Source organism: Leguminivora glycinivorella, chromosome 26 (assembly GCF_023078275.1).
Source record: "Leguminivora glycinivorella isolate SPB_JAAS2020 chromosome 26, LegGlyc_1.1, whole genome shotgun sequence".
NCBI lineage: Eukaryota > Metazoa > Arthropoda > Insecta > Lepidoptera > Tortricidae > Leguminivora > Leguminivora glycinivorella.
The window spans coordinates 9210835-9229734 of record NC_062996.1 but is presented as its reverse complement, the minus strand read 5'-3'; the positions used below and the strand labels follow the sequence as shown (position 1 = coordinate 9229734).

The 18900-nt window shown below is 38.5% G+C and overlaps 1 protein-coding gene across 1 annotated transcript in view; it reads right to left on the bottom strand.

Annotated features, from left to right (window-relative positions):
• Window positions 1–18900, bottom strand: part of LOC125239766 (1-phosphatidylinositol 4,5-bisphosphate phosphodiesterase epsilon-1-like) — a 234420-nt gene that overhangs the window by 33499 nt on the left and 182021 nt on the right. The window contains exons 27-35 of the mRNA XM_048147438.1: window positions 16814–16926; window positions 16041–16177; window positions 12723–12886; window positions 11635–11754; window positions 9754–9923; window positions 5887–6078; window positions 4017–4236; window positions 2406–2530; window positions 1643–1853 (exon numbers count right to left, since the gene is read on the bottom strand). Coding sequence (XP_048003395.1) covers window positions 1643–1853; window positions 2406–2530; window positions 4017–4236; window positions 5887–6078; window positions 9754–9923; window positions 11635–11754; window positions 12723–12886; window positions 16041–16177; window positions 16814–16926 — 1452 coding nt within the window. The remainder of the gene's footprint in view (window positions 1–1642; window positions 1854–2405; window positions 2531–4016; window positions 4237–5886; window positions 6079–9753; window positions 9924–11634; window positions 11755–12722; window positions 12887–16040; window positions 16178–16813; window positions 16927–18900) is intronic.

The following is an 18900-nucleotide window of genomic DNA, read 5'->3' as shown; positions in this document are numbered from 1 at the left end:
AGTGACAGAAAGGGACCGTAAAGAGATTGCTCGGACCTCGGACTAAGGAGACAGTCAAACATAAGAATAAAGAAACTAACCTCATTAGTAGTAGTGTCCTGTGTGACCTTCAATATAGAGTACGGCTCCCGTCTCCTCACAGCATGAACAACAAGGAAATGGATCTTCCTCCGCTGCTGGGGAGACGAGAGAGGGAGACGGGAAATAGGAAAATGCTATAGTGAAAGAAGTTTGAACAGGACAGAGAAAGCCAAATAAAAATGGGGAAAAGCGAATGAGAAAAGCTAGATGTAAATAGAAGAACTTAAGGGAAGGTCATTAAAAAAGAAGGCTTGAAAAGACATAAATCATCAATGACAGTAGTAAGAGCTAAAACAGGGATAAATATTAAACAGTGACAGAAAGGGACCGCAAAGAGACTCCTCGGACCTCTAAGTATAAGGGACAGTCAAACATAAGAAACTAACCTCATTAGTAGTAGTGTCCTGTGTGACCTTCAATATAGAGTACGGCTCCCGTCTCCTCACAGCATGAACAACAAGGAAATGGATCTTCCTCCGCTGCTGGGGAGACGAGAGAGAGGGAGACGGGAAATAGGAAAATGCTATAGTGAAAGAAGTTTGAACAGGACAGAGAAAGCCAAATAAAAATGGGGAAAAGCGAATGAGAAAAGCTAGATGTAAATAGGAGAACTTAACCCATAAATGCATGATTTTTTTCTTTTAACTAGAAATTAATAATGTGATAGACAATGGTTTTCTGACTCTAGGAAAAATAATAAAAAAATATTTAACATCGATTTTAATACTAAATCAGTGTTAGAAGTAAAATTGGCTAAATCTTACTTATATAAAACGGCCGGTCTGGCGCAGTCGGTAGTGACCCTGCCTGCTGCGCCGCGGTCCCGGGTTCGAATCCCGGTAAGGGCATTTATTTGTGTGATGAGCACAGATATTTGTTCCTGAGTCGGATGTTTTCTAAGTATATAAGTATTTATATATTATATATATCGTTGTCTGAGTACCCACAACACAAGCCTTCTTGAGCTTACCGTGGGCCTCAGTCAATCTGTGTAAGAATGTCCTATAATATTTATTTATTTATTTATTATTTATAAATATATAATTACTAGTAAAATTTATAAGAAAACTTTTACTACTATTAAAAAGGTACACTATTTGAGAAACCCCTATGATAAAATGATTAAACATAAAATAGTTACTAACTCTGAAAAAATCTGCCTGAATCAAGTACTAAAAATCACCATCATCCAGTTTTTTCACACTTTTCCGCCATTTTTTCTTAAATAAAAACATTATTTCCAACCATTTAAGAAAAAATGGCGGAAAAGTGTGAAAAAACTGGATGATGATCCTACAGATCTAAGAAAAATAAATAAAAAAGTCCAGCTTATATTTTGGCTAGTTTATTAAAAAATACATGCATTGTAGCCAAATGGCAACAATATGCATTTAAGGGTTAAGGGAAGGTCATTAAAAAAGAAGGCTTGAAAAGACATAAATCATCAATGATAGTAGTAAGAGCTAAAACAGGGACAAACGTTAAACAGTGACAGAAAGGGACCGCAAAGAGACTCCTCGGACCTCTAAGTATAAGGGACAGTCAAACATAAGAAACTAACCTCATTAGTAGTAGTGTCTTGTGTGACCTTCAATATAGAGTACGGCTCCCGTCTTCTAACAGCATGAACCACCAGGAAGTGTATCTTCCTCCGCTGTTGAGGAGATCGTGGTTCCTCCAGATCAGTTCTGGAACTTTCTCCCGCCTCTTCTTCTCCGCAGCGAGAGAAAATCAGGAGGGATGCCATGTTGAGAGACTGGTTTGTTGGTGATCTGGATTGTAAAAGATTTGTATTTAAAAACTAACTCAGATTCCAAACAAAACAACGAAATCTTTTCATCCGTTCGAAAGCTACAATGCCACAGACAGACAGACACGTCAAACTTATAAACGACGGGGATTTTTGCGTCGATGGTTAAAAAATAAATGATTTGAGTGAGACTTGAACTTGTGCATCTTTGCACTGTTCTGGCACACCTCGGACACTGGCGATCAAATATATGAAAGAGACGCGTTCCTAGCACACAGTCTAAGCTCGTGTAGGTGAACGCGTACTATGCTTGTATGAGTGAATGACAGGTCGACTGTTCGCGTTTTTGATAGGCGGTAACTGTGAGGTAACCGAGAGGGGGTGGGTGGCACTTTCAGCGGGGAGCGAGAGTGGCCATACTGTACTACGGTAGTACTCTTTATTATACTATTAGCGTCAAACATCAACTTATGACCAGCTTAGCACATCTTGTACAACGCCGTGGTGTGAGAAATACTTACATATTCCTTTCTATCATCATTAATTGTTTCATTCGTGAGAATTATTAACTTACCGTAATCGCACATGACGATAGCCAGGGCGAAGGCACGTTAGTGGTATCACTCTTTGGGAGAGCATGTAATTTGTGTCAGCGTCGTAAACTTCGAATCGTATAAATGCTAGCTCTGGAAAGTTGATCTGAAATGAACAAAATTATAACATTTTCAAACCACGGGAAAACTTCAAAGTCTCCAAGCTTTGGACCAAAACAACATAAAAACAAACAAAATTAGTCTTGGACTCTAACAAGACTTTTTTACTTAGACCTACGTTACACTCTGCCAAACCATTGAACGTAGGATAGAATACTACAGTTTGGTCGACCAAATATTGCTCATTTACCTACCAAATCATTACCCATCCTTTCAATGTAGCATTTGGTCTCTCCCCTTACTTCAAATATAAAAATTATGTTAAAATGTATGTGACGTGTAAAAGTGCTGTGGCCTATTTGCTGAATAAATATTTTGTATTTGTATTTTACATTCGGCTAAGATATCAGTTGCACGATTTTACTCTGCCAAACCATATAAGTCCTGCATACGGACAGGATACTATTGATCAATCAAAGACTGCTTTTTAGGGTTCCGTAGTCAACTATAGTTTATATTTTCGCCATTTAGTTTATAGTTTCGCCATGTCTGTCTGTCTGTCCGTCCGTCCGTCCGTCCGTCCGCGGATAATCTCAGTAACCGTTAGCACGAGAAAGCTGAAATTTGGTAGCAATATGTATATCAATCACGTCGACAAAGTGCAAAAATAAAAAGTGGAAAAAATGTTTAGTTAGGGTAGCCCCCCTGCATGTAAAGTGGGGACTGATTTTTTTTTATTCCAACCCCAACGTGTGATATATTATTGGATAGGTATTTAAAAATGAAGGGTTTGCTAAAATCGTTTTTTGATAATATTAATATTTTCGGAAATAATCGCTCCTAAAGGAAAAAAAATTGTGTGTGGCCCCCTCTAAGTTTTGAACCATATGTTTAAAAAATATGAAAAAAAAAATTACAAAAGTAGAACATTATAAATACTTTCTAGGAAAATTGTTTTGAACTTGTTAGGTTCAGTAGTATTTGAGAAAAATACGGAAAACTACGGAACCCTACACTGAGCGTGGCCCGACACGCTCTTGGCCGGTTTTTTTTAACTACACATTCTTCATCCTTTTGCAGTGGCACAAGAAAGATGTCGTAATTTGGTCTTTTAAATGATATTTGGATCGGATATCAGTTGCTTTACTGTAGGATTTTTGGCATTCTTTTAAACAAGCTCACCTTAAAATTAAACGTATCATGCCACACTGGATTCAAAGCGTTCCTCCTAGCCGCTCTTGTCCGTAACTTCCTACAGTCAGCGGGTACACCCAATACATTGTAGAATGAGTAACAATTATTTACTTACTGGTCTCTAACAAGAGCTTTTTGCTTGTCTCTACGTTACACTCGGCCAAACCATTGAATGTAGGATAGGATGCTACAGTTGACCAATAAAAAAAATATATTCTAACTGCCAAGTCCTTCCAATAATTTCCAGTTGACCAAGCTATACGATGTTCTTTGGTGTCTGCCATTATATTCTGTTCAGATATTGGTTTATTTCATTTTCTTTTTTCTAACAAACTTACCTTAAAATTAAAAGTATCATGCCACACAGGATTCAAAGCGTTCCTCCTAGCCGCCCTTGTCCGTAACTTCCTACAGTCAGCGGGCACACCCAATACTTCAACTTCGACGAAGGCATTGTAGAATGAGTAGACATTTTCGGCGACATATTGCCCGGATATAACTGATAGGGTGAGGTGGGCTGCGTGGATGCCGTCGAATTCTTTCTCCATTGGATTGAATCTGAAACAAGATTGGCAAAATGAGAAATAAGCAGAAATTTTTGTTTTGAGGAGCGCTAGTGGCCTAGCAATAAGAACGTGCGAATTCCAATCCGGAGGTCGCGGGTTCGAACCCCTCGTACCAATGAGTTTTTCGGAACTTATGTGCGATTTGATTTTTGCCAATCGCTTTTCTGTGAAGAAAAACATCGTGAGGAGACCGGTCTAATTCCAATAATTTCATTTTATTTCTATTTCATTTTTACCCGCTAATATTGTAGTGTTAATTTTTAATTTGCAATTTTAATTTATCCTATGTATCACAATAAATTAAATGTAAAATGTATCCACGAATCGAGTGTCAACACAAAACTGATAGGGTTTCATGGCACTCTGGTGTATGAACAAATGTAAGATTTTTAATATAAAATAAATAAAATAAAAAAGGCCTAGTTAATAGTTGGAGGGTTGGATGGCAGTCGCTTTTGTAAAACTAGTGTCTACGCCAAATCTTGGGAGTAGTTGCCAAAGCGGACCCTAGGTTCATGAGCCGTGGCGAATGCCAGGTTAACGCAAGGAGGATGATGAAGTAGACATTTTTGTCACTGACCAAAGCTGATATTCAAAATCAACTGGTACAATAGATATATCTATCCACTTATAATAGTTTTAAACGAACATTTTCTGCATATTTAAGTATTTATTTATATATACCGGCGATCTCGGAAACAACTCCGTTTTCGCTGTTTGTTAAGTGGGGGTTTTCGGGGGTGAAAAACCGATCTAAATTAGTCTAAGGTCCCGGAAAACGCGAGTTTTACAAGCTTTTATTCAACTTGCCTAGTTAGTATGTTAGTGTGCGTCAAAACCTATGTAGAAGCTAAATTTAACCCACTTTCCGGTTTCCGATTGAGCTGAAATTTCGCACACATATGTAAATCACGTGACAATGCAATATTATGGTATCATGGAGCTGATCTGATGATGGAGCAGAATGGTGGTCATAGGAACCCTGTCATGAAACGTAGTACCTATCCCCATCGAGTAAGGGGTTTTTAGAAACGTCTCGGAGAGCAGTAGATGCCTGTTAAAAGAAATAGTCGACGATAAAAGCTTGTGCCAAAGATGATTTTTTATACAAAAAAATTGAGTTTTCTAACTCCAAGGGTCGCCCAGGTACTTGGGTCAAAATTATTTTCGATGTCTTGTTTCATACCACTCTACATACATACATACATACATACAATCACGCCTGTATCCCATAAAGGGGTAGGCAGAGCACATGAAACTACTAAAGCTTCAGTGCCACTCTTGGCAAAAAAGGGGTCGAAAGGAAACGAAACTGTGACATTGCAGTGACAGGTTGCCAGCCTCTCGCCTACGCCACAATTTAACCCAAATCCCATAGTCGCCTTCTACGACACCCACGGGAAGAAAAGGGGTGGTGAAATTCTTAACCCGTCACCACACAGGCATACCACTCTGTCACACTTTTATATGCTGTTCGACCCAATATTTAAAAAATAAAACCGGTGCAACTGTATTTCTTTTTCAGTCTAGATTTTAGTTCAAACACGAAAAAATAAAAACAAAACATCATCTCATACAAAAATCACCACTCCGTCACGTTTTTTAGGGACACAAAATAAGACATCGATTTTGACCCACTTACCTCCTATACGCTATATGGGTTGGGTCCCACATAACAGCTGGTTTCTTCACATAGCCTACGCAACCGTTGCTCTCAAACATAGCTGCGTTGACAGCCATCGCTGCGTCTTCTGTTTGGTAGTTCAGGGCTACCAGTTGGACACCGCAGCACCAGAAGGTGACAGGATCGAGGTTGGATGAGTCTATTCTTAGGCTGTGGACAAGAAATTAATAGTTATTTGTTTTACAAGGGGGAAAAGTTGTTGTTATACCGCATGTGCCAAAATTGATACCCGAGCACGCGAAAGATTCCAATATTTGCCACCGAGTGAAACACAACATTTTTCACCACACCAACACGATCAAAATACTAACTATAAAAAATCAAATTATATAAAATCCACCAATTTATTCAATATATACATACATACATACATACAATCACGCCTGTTTCCCAGAGGGGTAGGCAGAGATCACGGATTTCCATTTACTACGATCCTGACAAATCACTTTCGCTTCACACAGTTTCATAACGTTTCTCATACACGCTCGTCGGTTTCGAGTACTTCTGACCTGGCCTTTTTGCAATATTTCCCCGATTTGAACAAGAAAAGTTCGCCTAGGTCTTCCACTTCCAACTGACCCTTCCACTCTTTTTTCATATACTTTCTTCGTTACTCTCCTCTCATCCATCCTCTCTACATGCCCAAACCACCTTAACATACCCATCTCAATCTTTGTCACCACATCTACATCCACTCACGCTATCACGCTATTTCTGATCCTATCACTCAACTTCACACCAGCCATGCTTCTTAACGCTCTCATTTCCACGGCATTCACTTGACTTTGATGTCTTTTCTCCCACACCCAACTTTCACTACCATACATAAGTGTAGGCACTAAAACTCCTCTATGCACAATATATATGATTCAAAATCATCATTTATAGGTAAATTCTCTCAACCAGTTTAAGACATCAAGTTAAAATTTGTATGAAATTACTTTGCACTCTTGCAAATGCAATTTTGCTATCTGTTTTCGAATAGCAAATTAACGCCGTGGCTTGCGTGGGCGACGCATACGAAATCAAACCTTATCGATATGGAAGTATGAGACGCGACGGCGACGGTCGCGCGACTGTCGCCCACGCAAGACACGGCGTATCCATTTACTAGTTGATGTGGTGAAAAATTTATTGTGAGCTATGTGTTTGGTAAATGAAACACATTTTATAGTATTTTATGCAATAGGCGTTTAAAGGAGGTCAAAAAAGACGAGTGGCGTGGGTAACAATTTGAGGCGAAGCCGAAAATTGTTATTAAGACGCCACGAGTATTTTTTGACTCAGTTAAACACCGTTGCATACAATACTTTTTCTACGACCATGCACTTAGTTTTTCATTGTTTTTTTGAATAATTTTCGTGAAATTCACACTGTTTCCTGTATTTTGACGCAAAGGTTTGTACTGTCAGCTCAGCTGCCGCAGTATCGTTATAACAATGCGTTGCCATGGTTACAGAGCCAAACAATGCGTTTTCAGTTTTTTCGATACTGCGCGCATGCGCTGAAAGCCGTCGGACGCTGGCTTTGGGAATAGACTTTTATGTAGGGTTTTAAAGATGTATGTACGACCCTGTAAATGACGAATAACAGTTCGGGAGTAGAAAAAATATTTTTTCAGCAGATAAACTGGTAAAGGCTCTCTTCATTGATTGATGACTTCAAAAACAGATGAGAAAATTATTTTTCTCAAACATGCAATGAAATATTGTCTTTACGTTCCTTAAAATGGGCTGGGAAGTATCGCTTTTTGGGCGCAACAACTCGAGAGGACTGTAAAGGGATTTCACATTATTTTTTAGGCCTAGGCCTGCAAAGTAACTTTTTTTTATAAAATATTGTCCTTTTGAGCATTTTTTTTTATTTCATTGTATGTTTGAGAAAAGCACTATACATGCCTCGGCGTGAAAACGGATTCCCGGCCTCGTATCCCTATCCTACCCACTTGGCCGGAAATCCTCATTTTCCCGGCCTCTGATGTAATGTACTATTTCATCACACTCGCTCGTAAAGGGTGTTATTACTTGCCTGCATATTGATACGTGATGAGCTATTTTACCGCCCTAGGGCGGTAAAGTCAATACCTGGGTGGGGCTTTCCACGACCTGTCAAAAATTACAAGATGGCGGACGAATGTTCTATATGATTTTGATAGAATTAATTCATAATCTTATACTTTTAAACGAGCAATTCTTGTATATTTATTTATTTATTTATTTATTTATATATACCGACGATCTCGGAAACCGCTCTAACGATTTCACTGAAATTTGTTATGTGGGGGTTTTCGGGGGTGAAAAATCGATCTAACTTATCCTTAGGTCCCGGAAAACGCGAATTTTCGAGTTTTCATGCGTTTTTCTTCGCGCGCCATCTCGTGTGCAGTAGTTGTACTGTTAAGACAGAATTCTTTCGGTCGATGTAAGTACTATTTATTGCAAAGACTAGATGGCGACACAGGTCAAGGCTAACACGAATAGAAAAATACACTATTTGAGCTTTTGTGGCGAAACGCGCGCCATCTCGTGTAGAGTAGTTGTGTTGTTAAGACTGAGAATTATTTCGCTCGATGTAGGTACTATTTATTTTTGAACTAGATGGCGACACAGGTCAAGGATACGAAACAGAACCGAGCGAAGCTCGGTCGTCCAGATATTAATCATAATAGCTTCTAAACTATCATTTGACAAGGTATAAAACTGAAAGTGACAACTGAATTGACATTGTTTCGGTGGCTACTATTCCTCAACCCACAATCAAAGCGGCAGTTTACTGCTTCTGCTTTTATTTACATCCGGGAGGCGATTGGTCATGGATACATTTTCTCGGCTTGGGGTCTGTAAGAAAGGCTATCGGCATCTCACTCACCCGGAGGGATAATAAAGTTCGGACGAGCTGAGTCTCCGTGTGCTATTGTGCGGGTGTTTCCGACAGATCTTCTTGCCTATAGGTACCTTTGACAAAGTGTGTAAAAGAGATAGCCATTGAAAATGCTGGTATCTCACTTACCCAGCGGGATAAGTCCGGGCCAGTTGAGTCTCCGTATGTGCGACTAAAGCGAGCGGGTGTTTCCGACAGATCTTCTTGCCTAGGTACCTTTAACAAAGCGTGTAAAAGAGATAGCTGCTTTAAAATGCTGGTATCTCACTCACCCGGCGGGATAAGTCCGGACGAGTTGAGTCTCCGTATGTGCGACTAAAGCGAGCGGGTGTTTCCGACAGATCTTCTTGCCTATAGACACCTTTGCCAAAGCGTGTAAAAGAGATAGCTGCTTTAAAATGCTGGTATCTCACTCACCCGGCGGGATAAGTCCGGACGAGTTGAGTCTCCGTATGTGCGACTAAAGCGAGCGGGTGCTTCCGACAGATCTTCTTGCCTATAGATATCTTTGCCAAAGCGTGTAAAAGAGATAGCTGGTTGAAAATGCTGGTATCTCACTTACCCAGCGGGATAAGTCCGGGCCAGTTGCGTCTCCGTATGTGCTACTAAAGCGAACGGGTGCTTCCGACAGATCTTCTTGCCTATAGCTTCGTTTGGGTAAAATAAGTGACCAAAGACGCCCAAAATCTGAGTCAAAAGACTATGATTCGAGCCTTACACCCCAGATGATAGTAACAGGATTTAAAGAAGATAGCTACATTTGCGGGAAAGAGAGACAGAATCATTAGTGTTTCACTTACCCGGCGGGATAAGTCCGTACGAGTTGAGTCTCCGTATGTGCGACTAAAGCGAGCGGGTGCTTCCGACAGATCTTCTTGCCTATAGACACCTTTGCCAAAGCGTGTAAAAGAGATAGCTGCTTTAAAATGCTGGTATCTCACTCACCCGGCGGGGTAAGTCCGGACGAGTTGAGTCTCCGTATGTGCGACTAAAGCGAGCGGGTGTTTCCGACAGATCTTCTTGCCTATAGCTTCGTTGACGGAGCTACAGCGGTAGCAGGGGTGGTGTAACGCTGGTGCGTTGAGGCAACGGGCTCTGGTTACTGCCAACTGTTGCTGAAAATAAAATAGAAAATCTTATTTAACCCATTGAAACCTATACGCTGTCAAACAAGTCTGTCAGTAAATAAGAACAAAGAAAACTATAAGTATCCTTTTCTCTAGCGCCCTAAAGAAAAGGATGCGAATAGTTTTTTAGGGTTCCGTAGTCAACTAGGAACCCTTATAGGTTCGCCATGTCTGTCTGTCCGTCCGTCCGTCCGCGGATAATCTCAGTAACCATTAGCACTAGAAAGCTGAAATTTGGTACCAATATGTATATCAATCACGCCAACAAAGTGCAAAAATAAAAAATGGAAAAAAATGTTTTATTAGGGTACCCCCCCTACATATCAAGTGGGGGCTGATATTTTTTTTCATTCCAACCCCAACGTGTGATATATTGTTGGATAGGTATTTAAAAATGAATAAGGGTTTACTAAGATCGTTTTTTGATAATATTAATATTTTCGGAAATAATCGCTCCTAAAGGGAAAAAAAGTGCGTCCCCCCCCTCTAACTTTTGAACCATATGTTTAAAAAATATGAAAAAAATCACAAAAGTAGAACTTTATAAAGACTTTCTAGGAAAATTGTTTTGAACTTGATAGGTTTAGTAGTTTTTGAGAAAAATACGGAACCCTACACTGAGCGTGGCCCGACACGCTCTTGGCCGGTTTTTTTGTTCTTATTTACTGACAGACTTGTTTGACAGAGTATAGTACCTAACTCTACAATCCTAGTGAACCCTATCGAATAATTTTTACCGCACTAAAAATATGGAGGGAATGAACAAAAGTCTGAATTAACACTTTGGCATTTTGAATTCGATATAGATGATAGAACTACAAGGGGTTCAGAGGGTTCGAAAAGTTTGGTAAACTGTGAAGGAAATGAGGGATATGCTGTTGATGATAATTATAATATCCTTACCGTTCCAGTACTATCACTGCTTTCCGAAGACTCGAAGCTGCTGCAGGGAGCACTGTCTTTGCCCGTCTGCTTAACAGAACTACAAAGTGACAGGGATTTCTTACTGTTATTGATGATGATGATGATGTTGGTACCGTTTTTGCTGTTCTATTTGTCAGAACTGAGGAGTGGCAATAACACAAGGTTGGGAATTTTCGCGAGAACAATCACCAAAAATATATTTTCTAAGGAAGGTAAATTTTATATTTTTCCTACTCAGAATCACGTGCCCTTTCGATCCGGGACAAAACACAGGAGACAAAAAAAGGGTCCCAAAACTTTCTATTATTTTGCAAACTTTCCACTTTGTAACCGCTATACAAAGTGTTTGGAAAATGGTGACGAAGTCGAAAAATTAAGTTTGGGACGCTTTTTTTACCTAGTAGGATCGAAAGGGCTCATGATTCTGAGTAGGAAATACCTTTACCTATTTTGAAAAAAAAAAAAAAAAACTTTTTTCGCGAAAATGCCTGGTTACTATGATGCTTATGATGATGACCTCCTTACGGCTCAGCCACGACATTGGTCTAAGCGCGGCAGCGGTGAGCGGCGGCCATACATTGGAGCGAGACACAGCGATGGGACTTTTCATTCGCACGTATGGTTGCCGCTCACCGCTGTCGCGCTTAGACCAATGTCGTGGCTGGGCCGTTAAGGTTCCAATACCCTCTGAGAACTCGGGAATTGTTTGACGACATGAGCTGTGAGGATTGTGAGGGGACAAGGATTATGCTACTGATGATGATGATATCCTTACCGTTCCGGTACTATCACTGCTTTCCGAAGACTCGAAGCTGCTGCAGGGAGCACTGTCTTTGCTAGCCTGCTTGACGGAACTCCTAGGCGATAGGGGGTTGAGGCCACGAAACTTTATAGCCTGCAAAGGAAACAATAGAATATTGTACGACTAGGGAACAAATCAAATTATTTTATTGAATATTTTTTGATTTGTTCTTTTTTTTTTCAAGTAGTCACACTACTATATATAAATTATAAATTGAAATAGATATCATACACGAAAGAAAAAAAAATTGTCGTTTTTTTCTTTCGTGTATGATATCTATTTCAATTTATAATACAATATTGTCTTTGGTTACCGCGATAGTTACTCATGAAGTAAAACATTAATTAACCCCCGGCGCAAAAACGACGGGGTGTTATAAGTTTGACGTGTCTGTCTGTCTGTCTTTTTGTCTGGCTGTGTGTGTCTGTGTGTGTGTCTGTCTGTGGTATCGTAACTCCCGAACGGATGAACCGATTTAGATTTAGTTTTTTTGTCTGAAAGCTGAGTTAGTCGGGAGTGTTCTTAGCCATGTTTCATGAAAATCGGTCTACTATGTCGCGGTCGGGGGTTTTTCAAAATTTTAATTTTGTGGTTAGGTTATATTTCTTGTATGTGGGTAGCTTTTGCACATTGTAATTTTTTCCTCAGTCACCCGTTGACCACGAATGCTGTAAATTCATTATATGCGAAATATATATCATTGTTGTTTTTTTTTTCATTTTTTTTTTACTTTTTCTGCGTTGACGAAAATAGAAAAGACAAATCCCAATAAAGATTTTTTTATCTGTGTGGAATTTCTGATGGCAGATACTCTGCGATTTTGAAAGAGTTCAGTAAAGTTGTTGGAACTTGAGTTGAAAATTTTACTTTTATAAGAAGAACCTTCCTTCATGAAGGGAACACCATAGCGAAACGTCGTCAGCTGCAAACTTCCCTCGTGAGCTATGTTGCAAAGTATGTCGCATAGGTCTGTAGCCACAAAAAGCGATGTTTCTCGGACATTGCACCATAAATCGTCTGAAATAGACACTAAGGCAGGATTTAGATTAAGATGAACTTACCTGAACATAAGTCACCATGTCACTAAGTTCTTTAGCGATCTGGTTACTCCGTTTCCTAGCAGCACTGCTTTGCTTCGTGTCTGGTCGAAGACTCCTGTATAGCGATAGAGACGCCCGTCCGCATTTCTCTTCCATAGAGTTAAGGATTTTGTGGAGCTCTTTATCTGGAAAATAGAAAAATATGGTTAGAAGATGATTAAAGATTTTAATTATTTAAGTCACAAAAGTTTTTGCATGTCCTTTCCTTTAATCATCTTAAGTTTCTTTTAAGTTTTCTACTAAGGTTTTTACACAGATCAAAGAGGATTGAGTATTATAAATAGTTACTGTGAAAGTAAAATGTGTAATCACAATGCATAGACTGCCATGTCTCGACACAAGCTTAAAACTTTTGAACCTCAGTTTTGACAATTTGGCCCATATTCTTAGCTTGATATGTGTTAAAATGTCAAATATTAATATTAGCGCCATCTAGCCGAGCGTTCCCCAAAGGGTATCGACATCTAGCTCACCGTACCTTTTTCTGTATGGTTTTGGGGTACGTTTTTTTCTTATACTTTATCGGTCTTTACGAAGTTATATAGGTCTTTATAGGTCTTTGATATGCGTTAAAATGTCAAATATTAATATTAGCGCCATCTAGCCGAGCGTTCCCCAAAGGTGTAACGCCATCTTGGCCACCGTACCTTTTTCTCTATGGCTGTGAGGTACGTTTCTTTCTTAGACCTTATCCGTCTATACGGAGTTACATATGTCTTTGCACAGATTGACTGAGTCCCACGGTAAGCTCAAGAAGGCTTGTATTGTGGGTACACAAGGATATTATACAATACAGTCTTAAATTAATTCATAGATTAATGTATCCATAGGTAGTCAAGTCTCTGGAGAAATCTTTAACATTAATGGTTTTTTTAATAAGTAGGACGACTCGACTACCGTCAAAACAAATTGGTTACTTTATAATCAGCTGGATTTCACGATTTGCAGCAGACGTAAAATGCCATTAGATTTTTTGGACTTACCCAGGAGTCCACACTGTATTCATTCAAGGTTGATTTTAAATAAGAAACTAGACATCTTACCATGATCTAATTCTTCAACATCATAATACGAGGGCTGATTGAAAAGTTCGCGGCTTAAGTATGAAATCAAAACCAAAGTTTTTTTATAATATTTTTATTTCTCCACGTAGTCCCCGTTAAGGTCTTTGCACTTATTCCATCTGGATTCCAAAGCCATTATACCACTTTTAAAAAAAAAATTCCTCCAGGCCTTCAAAATAGGTATCCACTTCAGCTTGGACCTCGTCGTTGGTCAAAAATTTCTTACCACCCATGTGTTTTTTTAAGTTTGGAAATAAATTGAAGTCCGATGGTGCCAAATCGGGTGAATAAGGCAGATGCGGCAATAATTCAAACCCGCAATTATGAATTTCTGCCATTGACTTTAGTGACGTATGCACGCGTGCATTGTCCTGGTGGAAAAGAACTTTCTTTGTCAGCACTCCAGGTCTTTTTACTTTCAAAGTCGACGTAAAAGTCGACGTAATCAACGTAAAAGTTCGCAATAATAGTCCGAGTTTATATTCGTACCTTTTTGGAGATAGTCAACCATTATTACACCCTTTGCGTCCCAGAACACTGATGCCATAACTTTATTTGCCGACAAAATGGCCTTTGCCTTTTTGGGTGGCGGAGATCCAGCACGAACCCACTGTTTTGATTGCTGTTTAGTCTCGGGCGTATAGTGGTAGACCCATGTCTCATCCATAGTAACATATCTGTCCAAAAAGTCTTGAGGGTCAGCTTCATACAGGTCTAGACAGTCGCGTGAAATTGTTAGACGAGTGATTTTTTGTTCCACTGAAAGGAGCTTTGGAACCCATCTCGCCGACACCTTGGAAAACCCTAATTCGTTAACTATAATGTTTTGAGTTTTTTCATAGGAGATGCCTACGATGTCGGCTATTTCTCTCACTTTTAACCGTCGGTCTTGGATTATCATTTTGCATACAGTTGCCACATTATTTGGATTGGTCGCAGTAGTTGGCCTCCCGGAGCGAGGGTCATCTGCGATACTGACTCGTCTCCGCTTGAATTCAGCTGCCCACTTTTTTACCATCGTATACACCGTGTTTCACTTAACACTAAAAATCTGAAAACTGTTTGTTCAGAATCGAGAGTAGAATCGATTGAGCTATATCTTGATGGGGGTAATATTTTTTGTTTTAATTTGTATTATTAGTTATTGTTTACGTGCCCATTCTACAAATTCGTAATACAACATTGTGCATATCATATTGTTAGAGGTTGTATACCTTTTTCAGTATTTAAGGGTATTAATACTGGCTGGTTACTTGGACGATTATTTTTTCCGCTACGAGATAGACGTTGTGCGTCGGTTTAATTTTAAAGTTTATTATAAGTCATAACAAATTGAACTCGCACCTAATTACAACCTTGTCATTTTGAATGTTAGGTTTAAATTTGCTTACTGCGTCACCTGTCCAATTTAAAGTTTACTGTGACACAGGTTAAAGTGCTTTACAGTGACATAGCTGTCTATTGGTAAACCTTATGTCGTTGCATAACATACACAATTAAACAGTTTGAAGGTTTATGATGGTAGCTAGCAATTATTTTATTGAGTGTAGAGTTAAAAGCCGAGTAGAGCTGCACAGAAAATTAAAAATTCAATTTAAAAAAATAATAATCATCAGATTAAAAAATGAACATTGTAGATACGTTTAAAAAAATAAAAATCAGTTGGGGTGTCTGAGGTTTTGAGTGATACCGGAAACACGGTGTATGATGGATCGGATTGCCCTAATGTACACTGCATATCTTCATAAATTTGTTTCGCAGTCAATCCTTTTTTATGAAGATATTTAATTACATCACGTTGCTCCAAATTGTCCATTGTGAAAAAACTGCTTACACGTATTTTTAAATGAGAGGAAAAACTTATTTTAAAATATTGCATTTAATTAAAATTTCGCGGGATGACAACTAAATAATGACAGTTCAAAATGACGGCAGAAAAAAGAAACTAAGTTTTTTTTTTAATGGTCAGGCCGCGAACTTTCCAATCAGCCCTCGTAGTCACCATCATAGACAATTTGATCAAAAACATTGCCCCTAATTTAGATACATACCAGTAAATGTATTCAGATTGTGTGAAAAAATTACACATCCGAAAATCTTCTTATTTCACCGACATATATCTAGAATTCTAGGACCTATTGGACTTCACTTTATAATCCACCCTGTATTAGTTAAGTACAGGCTGTTAAAAAACTAGAGGAGCCAAAAAACTTACCGTCTAACTCCTCATCATCATCATAGTCCTCGTCTGAGAAGTATTCAGCTAAACTGCTTCCGGACTGCTGAGATAATGAGCTATTCCGGACCCCTTGCTCAGGAAGAGATGAGCTTGTATGCCGGATACCGTTTGACCTGAAAACGTGGGTTTTAAAATAGTTATTTGTTATACAAGGGCGCAAAGTTGTATTTTAACGCCGAGTATGAGATTTAAAAACGAGCAAGTGAAAGGATTCTACAGTTGAACCACGAGCGAAACGAGTGGTTCGAGAATAGAATCCTGAACTTGCGAGTTTTTTAACACACGAGAAGTAAAATACATTTGCACCCGAGTGTAACACAAAACTTTTCCCCTCACTATAACGAGGAAACTACAACGCAAAAAATGCGTTTATCACTGCTTCCAGTAGTTCCACAGGTGGTAAATCATCTTTATTCCTAGATTCACCTACTTTTATCAATTTTAAAGCAGTTAATTTTACTTTATTCAAGGTCAAATTACTTTACCCACTAGTGGATAAAATGCGTTTTTACCCGCTGGTATCAAAGGACAAAACACGTGTTTCCGAGCTAGTGAGGGGAAAAAAAATATTATAAACTGGCCAGCCAACTTAGTCACACCTGATGGAAAAATTATGCAAGTTATAGAAAAATAAAGTAGTAGACGAGTTACCCCTTCCGCCTACCTGCATTTTTAACAGCGGTTCGGTAACCGCCTCTGCCTACCTCTTTAGGGAATACTGGCGTGACTTTACGTACATATAAACTGACCTGCTAAATGCAGTTGCTAAGACACCTCCGTATCCTTGGGCAGAGCTGGCTCCGGTCAGCCCAACAGTGGGACTTGACTCCATTGGGAGAAGCTTCTTATTCTTTATTAGTACCTGTGAATCAGAATCGATGATTTAAAACAACTTAGGAAAGACGAAAAGACATGGAAATTTTTCATTGTTCGGTTCTCGTTTGTTTCTTTTCTTTTAGTTAATATTTTGATTACCTATACAATTTTGACTCTTGGAGACCCTATACATTTCTAAGGATAATTAGATTAAGTATACATGTTATCTTTAGTTGTGACATTCAGAGTCATTTGCATCTCTAAAGTAATTTTAGCTCGGAGGAAATATAGACTGGAGTAGCCTTCATGTTGCGTCTACGTACAAATAATTCTGCCAAGATTCGCGGGAGGTGAGGAAATAACACATGTAAAGGAGTACTCACAAATGCAAAAAATATTATTGTCAATACACACGCACATTATGATAAAAAAATAACACATGCTCATTATGATGCACACATACATATCACACATGGAAATACTTCGTAGAAACACAGTGTATACGGACACTAAATGCGCACGTGTGTGTCTCAAACTATAGGGATGAGGCAGGCATCGATAACAGAAGTCGATAATAATTAATCAAGCAAATTATAATTTTAATGATGTTGTTTTTTCTAGATCTGTTTAATGTTTGGCACTATTATAATCATATTAAGATTCACTAATGACAATCCTGGGTAGTAAGTATCACGCGGGTGGACTAGCGATGGATAATAGGATTAGTAGGTACTTAAAGAAATATTTGACATTTTGACAAAACATTAATTTATTTTTCCAGACTAACTAATCAACAACGTTTACTGCGGTTGGTGGTAATAAATCATTATAAACAAACTTGGTTAAATAAATAAACTAGAAATGGTTTAGTCGTCATTAACTGTTATCAATACTGGTTCAAAGTGAAAAGTTTATTAAGTACATGTAATAAAACTCAAATCATTCTCTTTCGGAAAATTGCAAATATATTTCAAATGAATTGTGTGATTAAGGTTTGCAAATCATACTTTTTTATCGATAGTTGGTATTTTATCGACCATGCCCACATCTCTAACGAAGTCTCGGTCAAATGATTTTTCTAATTTTCAATTATCCTTGTCAATATTATTATATGCTCTATTCTAATTGCAATTAGGTTAATTCTTACAAAATATATAAATGAAGTCTCGTGGGGAGTGCGTCTTTTTATGAATAAATTGATATATAAATATCGACCCTATTTTAAACCACATTAGGTAACTTCTTAACCAGCAAAAAATCGAAGTCTCGTGGGGAGTGTTCGTGACGTAATTTCTACCCACCAACAAATTTCAAATCGATTGCATTCGATCACATAAATCGATATTCGATGACGAATGACAAAAATATTATCATTTAGATAGTAAAAACAGTAATACAACAATATTAAAATTACTTACAAATGGAATATTATGCCATCTTTTAGCAAACTTGAGGTATTTGAGCGCTTATTACAAGTGATCACAGCACACGCGGGCATTTTTAATTACCAGTGATATGTGTCGTGGCGATTCTGTGAATGAGTATGAATCGATTGTGAAATTGTATTTACGTGACTTTATGAACATTTGTTCAAGTTTTTTGGCAGAGGGGTAAGTAACTGAAAGGCTACTCCAGTCTATATTTCCTCCGAGAATTTTAGACTTCTTTTTTTTGTATTTGTACTTTTCTATATTATTATGTGTAGTTTTTAGTTGAATATCGACGTTTAGAGACCTTATATCTCTGTCGCAGTAAGATAGATAAAGCCGTTATATAGTTATAACCCTAGGAATATAATTATACGTCGTAACATAGTTAAACGAAAGCGATTAATTGCTATCTTACTAGGAATATAACTATAATACTAAACTAGTTTAGTCATATAGTTATATGACTGGATTCAGTTTAGTGAAATGATTGTAGGCAGGAGTGCGGCGGTGCGGCGGAGGTATAGTTATAACCCTAGGGATATAATTATATGCCGTAACATAGCTAAACGAAAGCGATTCCTTACCATCTT